At 40.6% G+C, this 21,845-nt stretch overlaps 1 protein-coding gene across 4 annotated transcripts in view; it reads left to right on the plus strand.

The window, feature by feature from the left end:
- The first annotated feature begins 240 nt into the window (after window positions 1–240).
- The window catches only part of dcc (DCC netrin 1 receptor), a 111,818-nt gene continuing 90,213 nt past the window's right edge, over window positions 241–21,845 (plus strand). For 2 of the 4 annotated variants that reach the window (XM_069514344.1, XM_069514345.1), the window contains exon 1: window positions 241–721. In XM_069514344.1, the coding sequence (XP_069370445.1) occupies window positions 622–721 (100 nt within the window). In that variant the 5' untranslated portion in view covers window positions 241–621. The remainder of the gene's footprint in view (window positions 722–21,845) is intronic. The other 2 variants (XM_069514342.1, XM_069514343.1) reach the window with 1 other exon arrangement.

Below are 21,845 nucleotides of genomic sequence, written 5' to 3' on the forward strand. Positions count from 1 at the left end.
AGATCCAGAGTCTTTAGATCAATGATTCTATAGAGAAGAGAGGTCTCTCGCTCTGCCTCTCTCTCCCTCTCTCTCTTTCTGTCTCTTTCTTTCTCTCCCTCTCCAGCTCTCTCTCTCTCTCTCTCTCTCTGTCTCTCTCTGCTCCTCCAGCTCTCTCCATCCTCCTGACTCTCTGTCTCTCTCTCCAGCTCTCTCTCTCTGTTTTTGCTCCTCCTCCTCCAGCTCTTTCCATCCTCCTCCCGGCAGACGGAGCGGACCTCCGTGAAGACAGCGTGTCTCCTCCTCCCCTGGCCACAGCAGTGATGGAGAGATCACAACTTATGTTTCTTCTCTGAAAACACGGAAATAATCTCATCGTTCAGATTTTAACTATTTTTCATTTTTCATTTTTCTTTCTTGGGACCCAAAGCCCGGCCGGAGATCAGGGTTAATTTTCGGGAGAGGAGAGGTTGTTTTACCCTCTGTCTCTCTCTCCTCTTCCTCCTCTTCCTCCTCCTGGTGTTTGTATTGAATCTTCCTGGCTGTTGGATCCAGGAGGTTCTGTGTCAGTGGAGCGAGCAGCAGGAGGATCGGTGCCCGGTGCTGGTGCAGGGTTGTCGGTGTGATCGGGACCGGAGCAGCATGGAGCTGGATGTGGTTGGATGTACGTGTGATGTTTGGAGGAGAGGACTCCACCTGCTGCTGCTCTGGATGCTGCTGACCGCGCACACCTCCGCGCACGGTGAGTGGAACACACAGCTGATATGTTGCGTGTGTGTGCGCGCGCGCGCGTGTGGTGCAGTGTATAAGATAAATGTATTTCTCTGGTCTCACACTCAGAAATAATGAATTCACATCAGGAGCTGCTGAGGTCCAGGCTGCTGGTGTGTGTTTCATTCAGTGTGTGTGTGTGTGTTTCATTCAGTGTGTGTGTTTCATTTAGTGTGTGTGTTTGTTTCATTTAGTGTGTGTGTGTTTGTTTCATTTAGTGTGTGTGTTTCATTCAGTGTGTGTTTGTTTCATTTAGTGTGTGTGTGTGTGTTTCATTCAGTGTGTGTGTGTGTTTCAGTGTGTGTGTTTGTTTCATTCAGTGTGTGTGTTTCATTCAGTGTGTGTGTGTGTTTCATTCAGTGTGTGTGTTTCATTCAGTGTGTGTGTGTGTTTCAGTGTGTGTGTTTGTTTCATTCAGTGTGTGTGTTTCATTCAGTGTGTGTGTGTGTTTCATTCAGTGTGTGTGTTTCATTTAGTGTGTGTGTGTGTGTTTCATTCAGTGTGTGTGTTTGTTTCATTTAGTGTGTGTGTTTCATTCAGTGTGTGTGTTTCATTTAGTGTGTGTGTGTGTTTCATTTAGTGTGTGTGTTTCATTCAGTGTGTGTGTGTGTGTTTCATTTAGTGTGTGTGTTTCATTTAGTGTGTGTGTGTGTTTCATTCAGTGTGTGTGTTTCATTCAGTGTGTGTGTTTGTTTCATTTAGTGTGTGTGTTTCATTCAGTGTGTGTGTTTGTTTCATTTAGTGTGTGTGTTTCATTCAGTGTGTGTGTTTGTTTCATTTAGTGTGTGTGTTTAATTTAGTGTGTGTGTGTTTCATTCGATGTGTGTGTTTCATTCAGTGTGTGTGTTTGTTTCATTTAGTGTGTGTGTGTGTTTCATTTAGTGTGTGTATCTTTCATTCAGTGTGTGTGTTTGTTTCATTTAGTGTGTGTGTGTGTGTTTCATTCGATGTGTGTGTTTCATTTAGTGTGTGTATCTTTCATTCAGTGTGTGTGTTTCATTCGGTGTGTGTGTTTCATTTAGTGTGTGTGTTTCATTTAGTGTGTGTGTGTGTGTTTCATTCGGTGTGTGTGTTTCATTTAGTGTGTGTGTGTGTGTGTTTCATTCGGTGTGTGTGTTTCTGCTGGTGTTTGTGTTTCATTTAGTGTGTGTGTGTGTTTAATTTAGTGTGTGTGTGTGCCTGTGTGTGTGTGGGTGTTTCATTCAGTGTGTGTGTTTCTGCTGGTGTGTGTGTGTGTGTTTGTGTGTGTGTTTGTGTTTCTGCTGATGTGTTTGTGTCTGTGTGTGTTTCTCCCGGTGTGTGTGTGTGTGTGTTTGTGTGTGTGTTTGTGTTTCTGCTGATGTGTTTGTGTGTGTGTGTGTTTCTCCCGGTGTGTGTGTGTGTGTGTTTGTGTTTCTGCTGGTGTGTGTGTGTGTTTCTGCTGATGTGTGTGTGTGTTTCTGCTGGTGTGTGTTTGTGTTTCTGCTGGTGTGTGTGTGTGTTTCTGCTGGTGTGTGTGTTTCTCCCGGTGTGTGTGTGTGTTTCTCCCGGTGTGTGTGTGTGTGTTTGTGTGTGTGTGTGTGTTTCGGCTGGTGTGTGTGTTTCTGCTGGTGTGTGTGTTTCTGCTGGTGTGTGTGTGTGTGTGTATTCTGATCTTGTTGCTTCACCCGTTTCCTCCATGTGTTTGTTCAGGTTGTGTTTGTTTCTCATGTTCAGTTGTTTGTGTTTAAGGTGAATTCACATGTTTGAGGTCTGATGAGTTAAACTGCTGCTTTGTTGAGTTTAGTGAATCTCAGGGTTCAGTTGAGGTTTCACAGTTTCTCAGGAGCTGATCTGGTTCAGGATGTGGATCTGGTTCAGGATGTGGATCTGGTTCAGGATGTGGATCAGGTTCAGGATGTTGATCAGGTTCAGGATGTTGATCAGGTTCAGGATGTTGATCAGGTTCAGGATGTGGATCAGGTTCAGGGTGTTGATCAGGTTCAGGATGTTGATCAGGTTCAGGATGTTGATCAGGTTCAGGATGTGGATCTGGTTCAGGATGTGGATCAGGTTCAGGATGTGGATCAGGTTCAGGTTGTGGATCAGGTTCAGGATGTTGATCAGGTTCAGGATGTTGATCAGGTTCAGGATGTTGGTTCAGGATGTTGATCAGGTTCAGGATGTTGATCTGGTTCAGGATGTGGATCAGGTTCAGGATGTTGATCAGCTTCAGGATGTTGATCAGGTTCAGGATGTTGATCAGGTTCAGGATGTTGATCAGGTTCAGGATGTTGATCAGCTTCAGGATGTTGGTTCAGGATGTGGATCTGGTTCAGGATGTTGATCAGCTTCAGGGTGTTGATCAGGTTCAGGATGTTGGTTCAGGATGTTGGTTCAGGATGTTGATCTGGTTCAGGATGTGGATCAGGTTCAGGATGTTGATCATGTTCAGGATGTTGATCAGGTTCAGGATGTTGATCAGGTTCAGGGTGTTGATCAGGTTCAGGATGTTGATCAGCTTCAGGATGTGGATCAGGTTCAGGATGTTGGTTCAGGATGTTGATCAGGTTCAGGATGTTGATCAGGTTCAGGATGTTGGTTCAGGATGTTGATCAGGTTCAGGATGTTGATCAGGTTCAGGATGTTGATCAGGTTCAGGATGTTGATCAGGTTCAGGATGTTGATCAGGTTCAGGATGTTGATCAGGTTCAGGATGTGGATCAGGTTCAGGATGTTGATCAGGTTCAGGATGTTGGTTCAGGATGTTGGTTCAGGATGTGGATCAGGTTCAGGATGTTGGTTCAGGATGTTGATCAGGTTCAGGATGTGGATCAGGTTCAGGATGTTGATCAGGTTCAGGATGTGGATCAGGTTCAGGATGTTGGTTCAGGATGTGGATCAGGTTCAGGATGTGGATCAGGTTCAGGATGTTGGTTCAGGATGTGGATCAGGTTCAGGATGTTGATCAGGTTCAGGATGTGGATCAGGTTCAGGATGTTGGTTCAGGATGTTGATCAGGTTCAGGATGTGGATCAGGTTCAGGATGTTGGTTCAGGATGTGGATCAGGTTCAGGATGTGGATCAGGTTCAGGATGTTGGTTCAGGATGTGGATCAGGTTCAGGATGTGGATCAGGTTAAGGATGTTGGTTCAGGATGTTGGTTCAGGATGTGGATCAGGTTCAGGATGTGGATCAGGTTCAGGATGTGGATCAGGATGTTGATCAGGTTCAGGATGTTGATCAGGTTCAGGATGTGGATCAGGATGTTGATCAGCTTCAGGATGTTGATCAGGAAGCTGTGAGGCTGCAGGGGGCACTGTTGCTCAGTAACAGTTACACCATGTTGCTTTAAGAACAGTCATAGCGTGGTAATGCTCCCGTCATTATACCTGCAGCCACTAGAGGTCACCTGAGGAGGTGTCGTTTATTCCAGTGAAAACATCAGTTCTGTGTTTTTACATTTTAAACCAGAATCAGTTCTGTGTTTTTACATTTTAAACCAGAATCAGTTCACTTTACATTTCACAGAGCTCATTGTTTAAAATCATGAATATTTTGGTTCCTGAACAAACTGAGCTGCTGGACTCACCTTCTCCCTGTTAGTCTCCTGCTGTCAATAACTTCCATTAAGCTAATTGGTGTAGGAGAGAACACACACACACACACACACACACACACACACACACACACTCTGCAGGTCAGAGATACATTTCCAGAATAATTCACGAGTTTATTTAACACGTCTCGTCTCCAGATATTAAAAACAGCAGAATCTCAGGGGACAGTTCTGAATTGCTCAATAAGAGAATGAAGGTTTGAGACATTAGCAGTGAAGCTACATTAGTTTTATTCTCACAAACAGAAACAGATAAAAACTTGTATTTTTTATGGCCCTGACTCGGTGAGGTTCCCTCCAGATCCCACATAAAACAAAAACATGATTCAGGGAACAAGTTCACGTTGTGTCTGTCTCTCACTCTCACACATTCAAAACAAGATTAAACTGAAAAGACAACCTGCTGGTTCTGATTTTAAATGAGGCAGAGATTATTAATATATCTCTCAATATTTGTGTATAACTAGTGTTGTATTTGCTGATTTGGTGTCGTTGTGTGTCTGAAAACTGGGAAAACAGTGACACTGACCTTTCCTGTGAATCATTATGTTTGTGTTGTTGTTTGACGTCCACATTTGTCTCCTCCAGTTTAACTTCCACTCAGATCCCTGGAGTCTGTCCCTCTAATGTTTCAAAAACAGATTTATTTTTCTGCATCACAAAGTGACGTTCACAATCCCGTCGTTTATCTGTCGTTTATCTGTCGTCTGTCTGTGGCTCTGCCCTCGTCACACGTTTTCTATTCCATCCTCTGTTTCTCTGAGTGAATCTGAGGATTATCAGCCTCAGTATACAGCTGTGTGTGTCTGTGTGTGTCTGTATGTGTCTGTGTGTGTCTGTGTGTGTGTGTGTGTGTCTGTGTGTGTCTGTATGTGTCTGTATGTGTGTGTTATTTGAACAATGCTGTATGAATCAGAACTCAGCAGATTTATATTTGAACCTTTGTCTTTATCCAGAGGAGGATTTGTTCTGTAGTGTGTGTGTGTGTGTGTGTGTGTGTGTGTGTGTGTGTGTATCCGCTCACTCACTCTGAACATTGTATGAAAAACACTTTTTTTAAATGATTTTTTACTTTATCTAGTTTATTTACAACCTCTGACTTCTCCTGTTCAACGTCTTGCCTCAGGAATTGTACAAAGTTGATCTCCTCGTTGTTGTGATTGTTCTTGTGACATATGTCATCTATTGTAATCTACGTTCTAATCTAACCCTAACCAGCAAACACACATTAATGTGAACACGTGGTAAAATCAACACAGTCCAACGCTGTGCTTCTCAAATGTACAGTCTGTGTTTCCAGATCCATGCATTACAATGATGATGATATACACAGTTAAAAAACGTCTCTCATTTCTTTTGTGTTGTTCTTTCACATGTGTCACATTATTCTCAGGGACAGAACCTGAGGAGTCTGGATCTTCACAGCAGTGAGACCAGACTGTCCACTTCTTTGTGTCAATCTGTGTTTTAGAGAAAAATACTCACACATTTCTTAGATCGAATCGTCCTGTAACGTCCCCTCATCAGATTATCTTCAGACATCTTTCATCTCAAAACATCTACGTCTCAAAACATGTCCAGACGTGTTTGTTCAAGTCTGTTTAGACTTTAACTGTATTCTCTTGTACGAGCCTCAGACTCGTTCTGCACAGTTGGTCATTCCTCTGTCTGATCCACCTCTGCTTTAAATGAAACTAATGAAAGCTCCTGGCTAATCAATGGGCTTGAAGCGGCAGAGACTCTGCCCTTGTATTAGTGATAAGTTATTGATCGGCTGACGGAGAGTCTGATGATCACACAGAGATGACTCTGCTGGAAATGATTCCTAATCTTTTTGCTGACACCTGGATATCGATTATGAGACCGAAGACTGATCGAGTCGAGCGGCGCAGAAACATCTTCCCTCGATCAGTCGGCCAGCAGAATCAATCAGGGCGATATGTTCCGCTGCAGGAAGTGATGGATGATTGTTTCTCAGCTTCGCCAGAGGATGTTCTCATTTCCAATAGAAATATTTGGTAGAAGAAAATAACATTAGATTTGAAGGTGTGGACAGTTTTGACGGATAATGCAGATCTAAAAATTATGTTACTCCAGAAAATCATCCACTGTCCGTTCATCCAGTTTGACTTTGCTGTGATAATGAAGTAACTGCTGAAATATAAAGACACTGGTTTGTTAAGTGTGAAACCAAATGTTTGAAGCCATGAAACTGAAATACATAATTTCTTGAGATCTCTGGAAAACACGGATGACTTAACGATCTTCCTTACTTCCTGTTTCAGATGTTTTCCTTCCCCAGAGAGTCTGTTTCGTGAGTCGGGGGCAGAACAGGGGGGATGATGGGTAACAAAGGTTTCAAACCCACAGCAGTAACAGCACGCTCTCACTGGGATGATTCATGTCCCCACCCTGCTGCTTTTACAACGTGAAAAGACAGATGTTGTTTCAACATCAACCTTCTTCAAGGTGTTTGGCCGACAGCAGCAATGAGACTCAGGAAAACAAGAATCAGATTAAAGCTAAAAGCTCAGAGCTGTAAAAACCTTTTCATTAATAAAGAGGATCCATCAGAGACGCAGCAGCTTTTAACACCAGGAAGATGTTTATTCACACTGACGTCCATCATCTGTTACTGATGTTTGTATGAAAGAGAAAATACCTGAACACTCAATCAATTATTTGATATGTTTCTCAATCTAGTTCTAATGAAATCCAAACCAACTGCTGCTCACAGCAACATTTAACGCAACTTCATTAATGAATAATGGTGATCACAGTAATACATTTTCACACGTACAAAACACCAGTTTCTTCTCCCAGTCGCACGTCCACCAATGTTTTACTTGAGAGGTGACGGTTCCACCACAAATTCACGATAATCAAATAATCTAAACTACACATACAGTCAAGTACGAGCTTTAAGAAAACCTCTGAGTTTCAGAACATACGGACGTGATCTTGTTTTTCTGGACCTGGAGCTTCCATGATGACTTGATTCATTGATCATGAGTTGGGAACTTGTTCTGGAATTAATTTGAGACTTGTTGATCTTTGGTTAATACTTGTCTATCTTTACTTGGGTCTTGGACCTGTTGGTTATGATTTGGCATTTAGTCGTCAGTGAATTAAACTGCAGCACAGTTTGTTCTTGTACAAGATGAGAAGTGGTCAGCGCGGTCGGGGAGATTGATGGTCCGGCCAAATGAAAGGACTCTGGGTGTGTAATCACAGCCAGGAGCAGTGGATGAATGAACTGCAGCTCAGCTCAGTGACTCCTGCAGTGGACAGAAATTCATTTACAAATCTGAGAAAATAATTCAAACAGAATCATGCAGAGTTTTCCTGTGTGTTCATCCAGCAGAGCTTCATTTATCAGTCAGCCGTCGACCTGAAGCCAAACTCTGCTGAGTGGGAATGAAACAGAACCAATGTCGTACATATAATACTCTGTCTCTCTCTAACCCATAGAAGACACAACATGGTCCCACAGCAGTTTAGTTTCCCAGCCGATATCTGATCCATTGAAAATATTGATTATTGCTGGTCTAATCGTTGAGTGATTAATAGGCCTGAATGAAACGTCCTGCTTCAAATGCAGGAGCCCAAAGCTTCTAAAAACTGAGCTGTCACGAAAAGAAAATCAGTGGTTCATGTGAACAGCTTTGATTCTAAACGGAAAAAAATCCTTTTCAGTCTTGATAAATTTAAATGTCTTTAATCCAGAAGCAGAGAAATGCTTTCAGAAAAGTGGAGTCTGAAAGCCTCTGTGTGTATTTTAATTAATTCTCTGGGTCTTTTTTTGTTCCTGCATTAAAGAAAATAAATAAAGAATGGTCTGTGAGTAATTTACAGAAAGATAATTTGCCTGAGGTCTGAACATTAGTATTTCGTCTTGTGCTCTCAGATGTCTATATTTAACATCAGCTGCTCTTCACTGAGGCTCATACATAATTCATGTTGGAACATGTTTCACCTGCAGGAGGAGCTCTACAGCTTGCTCACCTTTTAATCATCCTCATTAATACCACTGCAGCTTCTACTGCCTCCTTGTTGTTGTGTAGTCCGAAGAGAAATGCTGCTTGAAAAGGTGGAAAAGAGTTTGATGCAGAGGAGAGCAGTGTGAGTGTGTGTGTGTGTGTATACCACAGCGTGATTGACAGATAGTACCGTCCAATGGGTGCAGTTGGAATGTGTAGGTGGGTGTGTCCTCAAGCTCTCAGTCAGGCTCCACCCCCTCTCCTCCAAATATGGTTACTTCTGGACTCTGAGAGAAACTGAGGCTTCAGATCAGCAGCTCAGGGACCAACAGGTGACGTCACGGTGACTAAACCACAGAGCGAAGTGGAGTAAATCCCTGCAGCCATGTTAATGAACAAATCTACCATAATTAACATGTTTAGCTATTGACTAGTGAAAAACTGTTTTCTGTAACAAACAGGACGGTTGAGCCGTCGAGGTCTGGAGATGACAAATGGTGTCGGCCATGTTTGGGCCGGAGTCCATGTTGCCGTGAGACACTATCGCTCTCTGTGCAGAGCTGGAGCTCTCAGATGTGATGAACTGCCTCAACTGCAGTTTCCTCTCATGAATATTCACACAGCAAAGTGTGGTGCGAGGGATCGAACCACGAGGAGCCAGAAACCAGTGAACCCCCCCCCCCACGCCACAGCAGCAGCAGCGAACTGTGCTGCAGCTGCTGTCATCTGGATTTATAGCCACTTATAAAGATAAGTGATGCATTCTGCATGCAACACACACACACACAAGCCTGGTGGTCAGATGAAAACCTTGCAGGTCTTGGTTGTATTTACAACCACACACACAGTTCTTCTTCTGTGGTTCCATTAAAAAATAAAGCTTGTTGATTGGACATGATCTTTTCAGGATCAGTTTAAAAGCTGCGTATCTTTTACCTCGTGAATCAGAGCTGATGCTGTGATGCCCAGAAGTCAAAGGTGTTTTGTCTTCTGTGGTGTATTCACTTGACCCCCCCCCACCACATCTCCGTCTGTTTCCATATCTGATGTTCAGCATCAATGAGTCTTCGATTCTTGATCATAATGAATGTGCTGGTTTTTCCCCTCGACAATCACACAAACCAGATCCAACTGGATTTAACAGGATAAAAATCCTGGAACTGTCCTCTACAAGCTCTGAGGGGTTTGTCTCTTCTGTCCCGTCCCTGCGGGGAAAACGAGTTTGAATGACTGTCAGTCAGCATCAGTCAGCTCCAAGCTGCCAATCTTCATCATGGCGTCAGGATGTGACACAGAGGTCGCGACCTTTAGGGAACCGGTCGCTGTGTTTAGAACCAGAACATCGTCACTGACCTGGAAAACTTTCACATTTCACTTTGTTTCAACACAACTAAACTACAGGAACATGTCACATCGGCTTAACCAGCTACACACAACAGTAACACAGACACACACAGTCATGTGGCGCCTGCAGCTACATCAGAACGTTTCCTGCGTGCAGCGTTTGGTCATGATGTTAATTTGCCAGCAGCCATGTCAGGTTGCATCGGCAGCAGGAAGCGACACGCGGGCTGCAGGATGACGACGTGCTGCTGACATCACAGAAAGATTCATTAAAGTCACTGATGATTTTATTGTTGTGACGGCTGCAGTTTAAAAAGCTGTTTCACATCAGAACTGGATGTTTGTGAACTTCAGCTTGTGAAAAATCATTTGTCACCTTTGACAAGGAATCACTTTCTAGAATGTTTGTGATATTTAATCCTTCACTTTATGATTACCTTAAAAACGCTGTTTGTTCTCAGACTTCATTCAAACAAGCTTTTGTCTAAGTTATATATATTTTCAGTTTCTGACTCAGTGAGATTCAGTAAAACTGTTTCTGTGAGCGTCCGATCACACGTCTGTTCTATCTGAACTCCTTCAATAATCGTCTCTCCTCCTTCTTCTTAAGTTGCATGTGTGAATCACATGTTTAAAATGTGATTTAATCTCCGCTCTCTCGTCTTTGATAATTAACAAACTGCTTTCATCTTTACAAGACATTTAATTTGACAGCCAGACGTTTTCCCTCTCGGCCTCAGGTGCGACACAGAAACCTGCCAGAGAAGTGAGGAATGTTTTCAGTGGAAATCTGCTGCCACAGTTTTTCTGTTGGAGCAAATTAACAAGTAAAACAGACCAAGATTTGTTGCTCTGTCTTGTTTAAATATGTAGAATTATCTGGCAGGAAATCAAAGAATCAAAGCTCTGAAAGTTGAACCTGGAGATAAAAATGAAAGCCGTCTCTCCCCTGACAGATTGGACCATCTAACGAGGTTTCTGGGTGTAGACTTGGCGTCGGAGGCGTCGTCCTCCCACTCCGACAGCTGACTGGCTGCCGTCCAGCGTCTCTTTACCCAGCAGCTGCTTTCATGTTTCTGTTTGGGAGACATTCACAGCAGGTGACAGAGATTCTGCCAAAGCTGATTTCTGCTTTCAAACATTAATTATTGAGTATGTCCTGCCAGTCATCTGTCAGTGAGGCAGCGAATGCTGAAAGTCAAATTGTCTGGTGATTCTTCCAAATCTGTTCCAGAGTGAGACGTCTCAACAGGTCCTGATTAGATTTGTTACGATAAAGATGTTTGTCACCAAAGTGCCTGGAGGAGAAGGAAAGTGTCACCAACTCTAAATGAATCTTCATATTAAAACGTACTCACTGCTTCTTCTGAAACTGAAAAATGAGTCTTTCCTTTGATAAATTGAGTTAAAATTTAATTTAAATAAAGTTTTAACATTTGGATGGAAACATGTTTGAGCTGATGGTGCACATCGTAAATCAAATTCTTCAGTCGAGTCTTTTCTCGTTCTTGGTCTTGAACATTTGAGAAGTGACAGAAGAGTGAAATGAAATCAAAGCATCAGAGAAGAGTTGAATGAAGCTTCCTCCTCCTTCACTCCCTCGGTTTCTGGTCTTCATCATCGATTGATGCACCGACTCGTTCTCTGCTGCTTCTCACATGACGTGTGTGTTCCATCTGAAGCTCGTCAGATGACATGACGCCGTGTGGCCGACGGCTGCTGCACATTGGATCTGAGAAAAGAAATGGTGGTGTCAGCTACGCAGCTACATACTGATCTGAAAGATTCAAGTGTGGTGAGATCCATCCGGTCCTCATCTCTAACCCTGACTTGATTCTCCCTTTGACGCTCTGACGCGAAGCTGCAGAGAGAAGCTCTTGAAACAGATCAACAACCAGCAGGAGAACAATGAAGAAGAGGAGGAGGAAGAGGACCTTGTGTTGTATCTTGTAGTGTCCTCGTCCTCACAGATACATGTATGTATGAGTTACTGCCTGTACATTATCTTTACATGATCCTAAATGGAGTACTTCCAATGATTTATTTAACACACACTCTGTGTTTAACCACAGCAGACATTAATGCATCTGTAACATGTGTATTATGTTATGATGAAGAAAGAATACCTTTTAAATTTAGCATCAAGTCGTATCATTTAAATTCACTTTTATCTCTTCAGACAAAACAAGGTTTATTTTCGGTTTTACATTAAAAACTAATGGAAATATTAAGAGATAAAAGAACATATAATATAATATGTATGTATAATCAGGACGGCGACACATACGTCACCAAGGCAACAATGCACTCAGTGAAAAACACGACTCACATAAGAACAGAACGTCTGATTTCTTCAGACACGCAATAAATAGTGACAAGTAAAGGTGTGTGTGTGTGTGTGCATGTATGTGTGTGTGTGTTTTTGTGCACACATTAAAAGGGTTTGCCCTCATCTCCATGACAATCAACACTCATCGCCCCATCTGTCAGACACACACACACACACACACACACACACACACACACAGTGACTTCATACAGTGCTGTTAGTCACAGACACTCAGGGGGTCATGGCAGATGTAGTGAGGAGGAGGTCATTGTTGGCTTTTTGACTCTCACACACACACACACACACACACACACACACACACACACACACACACACACACACACACTCAGCAGATGGGCTTTTTAAAACAAAGACGCCTGCTGCTGCATTGGTTTAATAAACGACTGATCCTCAGTGACTCACAATCATCTGGATGTAGATGTTTGAATAGAAGTGTTTCTAACATGAGGAGGATTTGAGTCTGAGCAGAAAACCTCCTGCTGTGTTGTCACTGTGTGAAACACAAACTCTGGAGACAATTCTCTGGTTTTACCCACAGGTCAAGTCTGAAAACAGATAATTAAACCTCACTGTCACTGAGGAATGAAGATCTTTAATATTCAGGTGGATGCAGATGAAAAGTCACGGGATTTCCTCCACGTGCAGAAATAAGAAATCAATCCCTGACGTCAGCTGCTTGGTATCTGCTGGTTTGATGTTTCCCTGTGATCCATCCTTTCATGAGTTTCATGGCTGGAGTTAAAGATACGGAACATTTTTAAAAGTCAGCAGCTGCATTTACATCATAAAGTAAAACATCAATTTACATCCGTCAATGTGGGATTAACTTCAGTTTATCTTGAAGAAAAGAGCTTGAATAACACTACACATAATTTTCTGATTCTTGCAGTGGAAATGTAAAAGAAAGAATGAATTGGTCTGATAATCAGAAGGATTTATTTGTCATTAGAACAAATATATTTATTATTTATACAATTATATAACAATTATTCTGTATGTGAGAAAACAAATCAGTCAGGAACTTTTCCTGCAGCCTCTTATTCAAAAAAATCCGGAATTATTCACAGAAGCTACACACCTCAGTATGTATATATATATATATATATATATATATATATATATATAAAGATGTGTGTGTGTGTGTGTGTGTGTGTGTGTGTGTGTGTGTAGGGTGGCAGCTCTCTAAAATATCCTTAAACCGTGTTGAACCTTCATAAGACTTTAATCTCATGTAAATTATAATTTAATTAGTGAATTTAAATAAGGAAGCTTCTGGAATACTGTGTGTTAGGTGGGGGGGGGGGGGGGGCTATAAGCTGCTGATTTCCCTGTGTGTGCAGGATTAATGCATGAGCAGCATAATGTGTGTTATGGAGTGTGTGTGCATGTGGGACAGCAAGGGCCTCTGTGGACTCACAAAGGGGGTGGCTGTGGCTGAGGGGTAGAGTGGTTGTCCTCCCACTACTGTATAACGTCGGCAGTTCGATCCCCAGTCTCCCCCATCTGCATGCCGAAGTGTCCTTGGGCAAGATGCTGAACACTGAATTGCCCCTCATAGAACAAAAAGTTCTGCTAATAGATGCACTGTCTGAATGTGTGTGTGACTGGGTGAATGGCAAACTGTTCTGTAAAGAGCTTTGAGCGTCATCAAGACTAGAAAAGATCTAGAATTACAAACCATTGAGCTTTTACAAAGCCCAGCCAGGCAGCAGGTTCCTGGGAACAGTCAGTGAGCAGAGCCCTGACCCCTGCGTGGTTCTCTGCTCACACAACAGTGGCTACACACACATAGTGATATTTTAACTTCTAAAGAAACAATTAGACTCAATCATTATATATATAATGTTTTCATTCATCTATTAAATCAATCAATCGATTCATCTACTGTTAAGCTGTTGTTGACTTAATAAAACATTTCAGTCACAAACATGCAGCTGGAGGTGATAATTACCTGTTCGAGAAGTGTCGTCAAACATTTATGACAAAACATTTTACATTTCAACTTTATAATAAATACCTATAAATAAAAATAAAACATTAATACATATGTATATATCAGACATATTAGACTGTGTATGTGATTAAATGATGGGTGTTGGTCGTCTAGTTTCTGTATTTTTATTTGACTGTAACAGAATGTTGAGTTCAAATTGTTCTGTTTTTAAAGTCCTTACTTCCAACATTTCTTTGAGCTCAGTGAAGGTCGTAATAATAAAGTCAGGTTAAAGCAGCTGAACACGCTCAGTTAAACTCTGCCTGTGGCGAAGTAGCTCAGTTCATGTGTAGTTTGGCCGACAGTGTGCAGCCGTCACGTGTTTTATGATGCAGAGGACGTGTGTCTCCTGATCTGACTTTTATGGTGTGAATTTGAGAAGCAGCGGTTAATGACGCCGCCGTGTGTCGGGAGAAGATCATCACTTTGCGTGAATGAAGGAAGTGGATTTTTTCCTTCAGTTTGTGCAGATTCTGATGATTCAATGTTGGAGACCTGTTTGTTTACAGGATCAGCTGCTCTGATGTGAACGTGTGTGTATGTGGTCGTGTTGCTCATCTGTATAAACCAGCTGCTCTGAAACAGCTGAGTCACAATGGTTGGTTTCAAACAGCCTCTGTTTGTGTGGCTGCATCTTGGTAAAATGTGACGATGCTTCCTCTTCCTCCTGCTACGACAAACACAAAAACATTTCCACTCATAATTACACATCACGTCCAGACAGTGTCACATCGTGAGAGAAACATCGACTTGTTCTTTGACGGCAGTGCCAGTCCGGAGGGCTGAGTGTAATGTGTGTGTGACAACATGAATCATGAGCTTTAGTTTTTCATTGCAGACGATTTACTCAAATGTTTTTCATATCAGCAGCTTTGTCTGGACACAGATTCGTGTTAATTCTCCTCAGACATTGGTCTCGTATCTGTTCCTCTGATTATCGGAGTTTCACTTCAGCTCCAGCTGCATGTGTGTGATTCAGGGACGACACACAATCACTTACAGTTACGCTCATTTATCCAGATGTAGCTTCCACACGTCTGCAGAGCAACAGAGAATCAGTTGTTAAAGCAGAAATAAAAAAGTCCCAGAAGAGTGAAAATCAGGAGAAGAGTAAATATAAAGTTTCTCCCTCAACCAGTCCAAGAGTTTTATTTCTCCCACAAGGAAAAGTTTTACTGCACCAAATAAAAGTCTAAAAGCTTCAGAGCGAACAAGACTTCACTGTGGTTCCAGTACACACACACACACACACTCACACACACACACACACAAACATATTACAACTGAATGTGTGTGAGATGTGAACGTGTATAAAATGATCAAACACATAAGACATTAAAGTCAAAAAAATTAAAACTAAAATATATCAGACTTTATTTGTATCACAGTTTTCAAACATAATACACAAATATACACACACACACACTGAGAACCTTTACACTTGATGTTTTTAATTTCAGACCAAACTGAAAAGTCTGAAACAAACAAGGTGTGAACGAGTCCTGATTTGTGGAGAAGAGAAGATCCAGGTGCTGCAGTGATTTAATGGAAAAGACCAGTGAACCAGAGGCAGCATTGAAATTCAGAACACACAGACACACACACTCACACTCACACTCACACACACAAACTCACACCCACACACACACACACACACACACACACACACACACACACACACACACACACACACACTGGTCCTGTGGCTCATTCTCTGTCTCCACACATCAGTGGCAGCAACTTATGAAGATTGAATATCCAGTGAAGTGTGTGTGTGTGTGTGTGTGTGTGTGTGTGTGTGTGTGTGTGAGTGTGTGTGTGTGTGAGTGTGTGTGTGTGTGTGTGTGAGTGTGTGTGTCTCCTCAGCTCAAACCAGAGTGTAAAGTGCGTTCCGATTGGATGACGTTGTGTGTAATCAGAGCGTCTCTGTTTAATTATGCATGTTTATGTAAATGCAGAGTGTGTTGATGAGATGTTAATGGATATCACAGATTGACTTTAATGGATTCTGGAGGGACTGAGAATTAAACCAGCCTGTCTATTAAACCCCCCCCCCCTTACCCAGCGGCCATTTTGCTCTAGCTTCGGCTCTGTGATGACATGATGGCGTGTTTTTCTTTTTCATCGACAATCGTGGTTGATCAATGACTCTGATCATGTCTGCATCAAATCATCTGATCACACTGACTGAAAGAAGAGTTTGTGGATTTAAAGAAGAATTGATCCATGTCACAGGAGGATTCAGTGAGATCTGCTGCAGGGAGATTTTAGGATATTCAAATAAGCTGTCAGGATCAAGAAGTGAGATTCAGGGAGATTTTAAGATGTTGAAGGAGATTTCAAGACAATTCAGAAGAACATTTTCTAAAAATGTGGTCACGACTTTGATCAAACCAGTAAGAACTCAGATCAAACATCAAAATATGATATAAAACATATTTATAATTTACGTTTAAGACGACGGTAACTTTACTTAAAACAATGGTTGTTTTTGTGGGTTTCCATACACATTTTGTGTGCATGTGTGTGTGTGTGTGTGTGTGTGTGTGTGTGTTGAGAAATCGGGTGGATTGACAGAGGAATTAGAGGCTGTCAGCACACACAGACTGACGATCAATAATCTATCAACTACTGCCTGACAAGATGTATTGATCACACACACACACACACACACACACACACACACACACACACACACACACACACACACACACAGTTTGTGGTTTCAAGTGAGTTACTGAAGAATCTGAATTCACGTCTTTAAACATCGAATGATCGTCGTCGTTAACTTTGTCGTCTGCAGATAAAACTTCCTGTTTTCTGGGTTGGTGAATCTGCTGCATCAGATCATGTCAGCACACACACACACACCCTCACACACACACCCTCACACACACACACACACACATAGAAACATATGGCTGGTGTGTGAAGGTCATTAGTTCCTGTCTGGTCTCTACAGGCTTCGAGCCTCGTTGGCACAACTTCTGCCAGATCGACCAAATTACCCACAACACCACAGCTACTGCCAACATACACAGTGTGTGTGTGTGTGTGTTTTTTGAACACACTCCACTCAGCCGGTCAACACTGAGAGTATTAATGAGAATCTTGTGTTGATTTGAAGTGGATGTTTGTTTCACTGTTTCCTGTCAAATTGTTACAAGAAAAAATTATAATTCAAAAAAACCTGGAATCAAATCAGGTAAAGTAACAGAACTAAGAATAAAAGTAAAAAATAAACCCACACACAGGATAGATCAGGATGAACAAAACTGTCACGGCTTTTATTTTGGCGAGGCGTCTCTTTCTGGGGCAGCTCCAGCTCTTCCTGTTTCCTCCGTATGTTGATGGACGTTCTGAGCCAAAAACCTCCAAGGTCAGGAGACGTCAGGAAGTAGAGGAGTCTTAACGAGAGTCTTAACGAAGACACTAATGAGTCGAGAGACGAGAAGGTTCAGACTCAGTTTTCTGGATAATTAAACACAACTCAAAGGTCACAACCACAAACATTTAAATAAATTATGATTCTGGACTTCTCATAATTGGGGTTAGGGTTTGCACATAAACAAGATAAAATCAATTCATTTAAATATTCAAATACTGTTTCGTTCTTTGTTCCAATAAAAGTTTTTCAAATCTTTCTTCTGTGTTTTTTCTTTTTGGATAATTATAACCAGGAGATCAAAGAGATCAAACAGTTTTCAAACACTCCTGATTAATGATTAAATATACATTTGTTTCTGAATCTGGGAAAAGTAAACACCAGCAGCTGATGTGAATTTCACGCACCACCTAAATTTATCGTCTCTTCCTCTCTTGTTCTTCTTGGTCTTCTTCATCCTGCTCTTTTTCCTCCTCTTCTTCTTTCTCTCGATCTTCCTCCTGCTCTTTTTCCTTCTGCTCCTCCTCTTCCTCTTCTCCTCTTCCATACGCTTACGCTTCCTTCACCTCTTCCTCCTTTTTTTCTCATCAAGTTCTCTCCGTTCTCTTCCCTCTCTCTCTCTCACCCTCTTCTACTCCTCTGTTCTTTGTCTTCCCACCTCTCACCCATCACTCTTCTGCCTTGTCATCATCCAGAGACGAAAGACGGCAGAATCTTCCTCCTCCTCCACTTACTCATTTTCCTCAAGTTCCCCCCCACCCCCCTCCACTCCCCCCTCAGCCTGGCAGTGAAATAAAAGATTACGTGCAGACAAGTCATTATTTTCAGTGATGGCAGCCATACATCACCAACTCTGCAATGGAGGGAGGGAGAGAGGATGAGAGGGAGAGAGAGGGAGAGAGAGAGGGAGAGAGAGAGGGAGAGAGGATGAGAGGGAGAGAGAGGGAGAGAGAGAGGGAGAGAGGATGAGAGGGAGAGAGAGGGAGAGAGAGAGGGAGAGATATTTGGATCTTGGCTGAAGCAGAAAGAATTAGCAAGCTGATCACTCTCTCTTCTCTTTTCTTTGTCTTTCTCTTCTCTGTGTGTATATATGTATATATATATGTGTATACATATGTATATGTGTATACATATGTATATATATATGTATATATATATGTGTATATATATGTATATATGTATACATATATATATATATATGGTTACCGTAGGGTGATGCATTGATATTAATGTTGTTCTTCTGACACTTGATGATCAGCATGTGGATTTAATTTAAACTCATTTATTTAAACTTCAGAAACAAACGAAGCAGTGATGTCTGATGGTCGTTTGATTGACAGCTGTCACTCAGCCTAGAGAAACAGAGTTCAACAAAAAGTTCAAAGTTTCACTGAAGCATTAGAAAGTTTTTAATGTTGGTGAAGGATCATGTTGTCATGGCCCCCCCCCCCCCCCGACATGACAACAAACAACACAGTAATTATACAACACAGTAAATAAACAACACAGTAATTATACAACACAGTAAATATACAACATAATACAACACAGTTAGTATACAACACAGTAAATATACAACACAATACAACACAGTAATTATACAACACATTAAATATACAACACAATACAACACAGTAATTATACAACACAGTAAATATACAACATAATACAACACAGTTAGTATACAACACAGTAAATATACAACACAATACAACACAGTAATTATACAACACAGTAAATATACAACACAATACACACAGTTAGTATACAACACAGTAAATATACAACACAATACAACACAGTAATTATACAACACATTAAATATACAACACAATGCAACACAGTAAATATACAACACAATACAACACAGTTAGTATACAACACAGTAAATATACAACATAATACAACACAGTTAGTATACAACACAGTAAATATACAACATAATACAACACAGTTAGTATACAACACAGTAAATATACAACACAGTAAATATACAACACAGTAAATATACAACACAGTTAGTATACAACACAGTAAATATACAACATAATACAACACAGTTAGTATACAACACAGTAAATATACAACACAATACAACACAGTAATTATACAACACAATACAACACAGTTAGTATACAACACAGTAATTATACAACACAATACAACACAGTAAATATACAACACAGTAAATATACAACACAATACAACACAGTTAGTATACAACACAATTCAACACAGTTAGTATACAACACAATACAACACAGTTAGTATACAACACAGTAAATATACAACACAATACAACACAGTTAGTATACAACACAATACAACACAGTTAGTATACAACACAGTAATTATACAACACAATACAACACAGTTAGTATACAACACAGTAAATATACAACATAATACAACACAGTTAGTATACAACACAGTAAATATACAACACAATACAACACAGTAATTATACAACACAATACAACACAGTTAGTATACAACACAGTAAATATACAACACAATACAACACAGTAAATATACAACACAATACAACACAGTAAATATACAACACAGTAAATATACAACACAATACAACACAGTAATTATACAACACAATACAACACAGTTAGTATACAACACAGTAATTATACAACACAATACAACACAGTTAGTATACAACACAATTCAACACAGTTAGTATACAACACAATACAACACAGTTAGTATACAACACAGTAAATATACAACACAATACAACACAGTTAGTATACAACACAATTCAACACAGTTAGTATACAACACAATACAACACAGTAAATATACAACACAATACAACACAGTTAGTATACAACACAATACAACACAGTTAGTATACAACACAGTAAATATACAACACAATACAACACAGTAAATATACAACACAGTTAGTATACAACACAATACAACACAGTTAGTATACAACACAGTAAATATACAACACAATACAACACAGTAAATATACAACACAGTTAGTATACAACACAATACAACACAGTTAGTATACAACACAGTAAATATACAACACAATACAACACAGTAATTATACAACACAATACAACACAGTTAGTATACAACACAGTAATTATACAACACAATACAACACAGTAAATATACAACACAGTAAATATACAACACAATACAACACAGTTAGTATACAACACAATTCAACACAGTTAGTATACAACACAATACAACACAGTTAGTATACAACACAGTAAATATACAACACAATACAACACAGTTAGTATACAACACAATTCAACACAGTTAGTATACAACACAATACAACACAGTAAATATACAACACAATACAACACAGTTAGTATACAACACAATACAACACAGTTAGTATACAACACAGTAAATATACAACACAATACAACACAGTAAATATACAACACAGTTAGTATACAACACAATACAACACAGTTAGTATACAACACAGTAAATATACAACACAATACAACACAGTAAATATACAACACAGTTAGTATACAACACAATACAACACAGTTAGTATACAACACAGTAAATATACAACACAATACAAGCCAGTCTTCATGAACTTTATTAACGTCTACAGCTGATAAATGTGGGAATTGTTATAATCTCCTTTAAAATGTGTTTTTCATCACTTCATGATTTGACATCATGTTCATTTGAGAGCCGATGATACTTTGTGTTTTCAATGTAAACCCTGAGTGTCGGTGACAGTGAACACCGGCAGGTTCCCATCTGTTCGGCCCCGGGGCCCGTCCACCACACAGGTCACCGCTGCATTCATCTGACTAATTAGCATAACGAGCAAGTGTCTTGTTGAGTCGACAAACGAGGGCGACCTGAAACACACAGGAACACAACACACAGATTTCCTGGCAGCTTCTGACCTACATACAGCTCTCTCTCACACACACTCACAGACACACACACACACACACACACACACACACACACACACACAATAAAAATAAGCTTTATAATCGTGTGTGAACTGAAAACTATGGTTGGGCAAATTTCCAGATCTGGTAAAAAAACATACATTTTTTGTTAGATGACAGATCAGATCCAGATTAACAAGAAAATGAATGAAGCGCTCATTTGGTTACCATGGTAACATCATTATAGTAGAACTCCAAACTACAAGAACAATGGTTCAGTTTGATCCAGACCCAGAACACCTGTTATGGTCTGGAACCCTTCACACCTGATGTTTAGGTTCAGACTGAACACACACACACACACTTTGAGTCGGACTCAAACACATCTGAGCCGCTGGAGCTTTTCTTTTCGGTTGTTTTATCACGTTTGATGAAGAAGTTACTTCAATTGTTTTTGATTTAGCTGCAACAAAGTTTCTGGATTACATGACTGAGACTCTGGTTTTGTGTTAAAGAAGATACAAAACCAAAACTGGTGTTTGTGTTGAGATTGAA

The sequence above is a fragment of the Paralichthys olivaceus genome, chromosome 18 (assembly GCF_024713975.1).
Source record: "Paralichthys olivaceus isolate ysfri-2021 chromosome 18, ASM2471397v2, whole genome shotgun sequence".
Lineage (NCBI taxonomy): Eukaryota > Metazoa > Chordata > Actinopteri > Pleuronectiformes > Paralichthyidae > Paralichthys > Paralichthys olivaceus.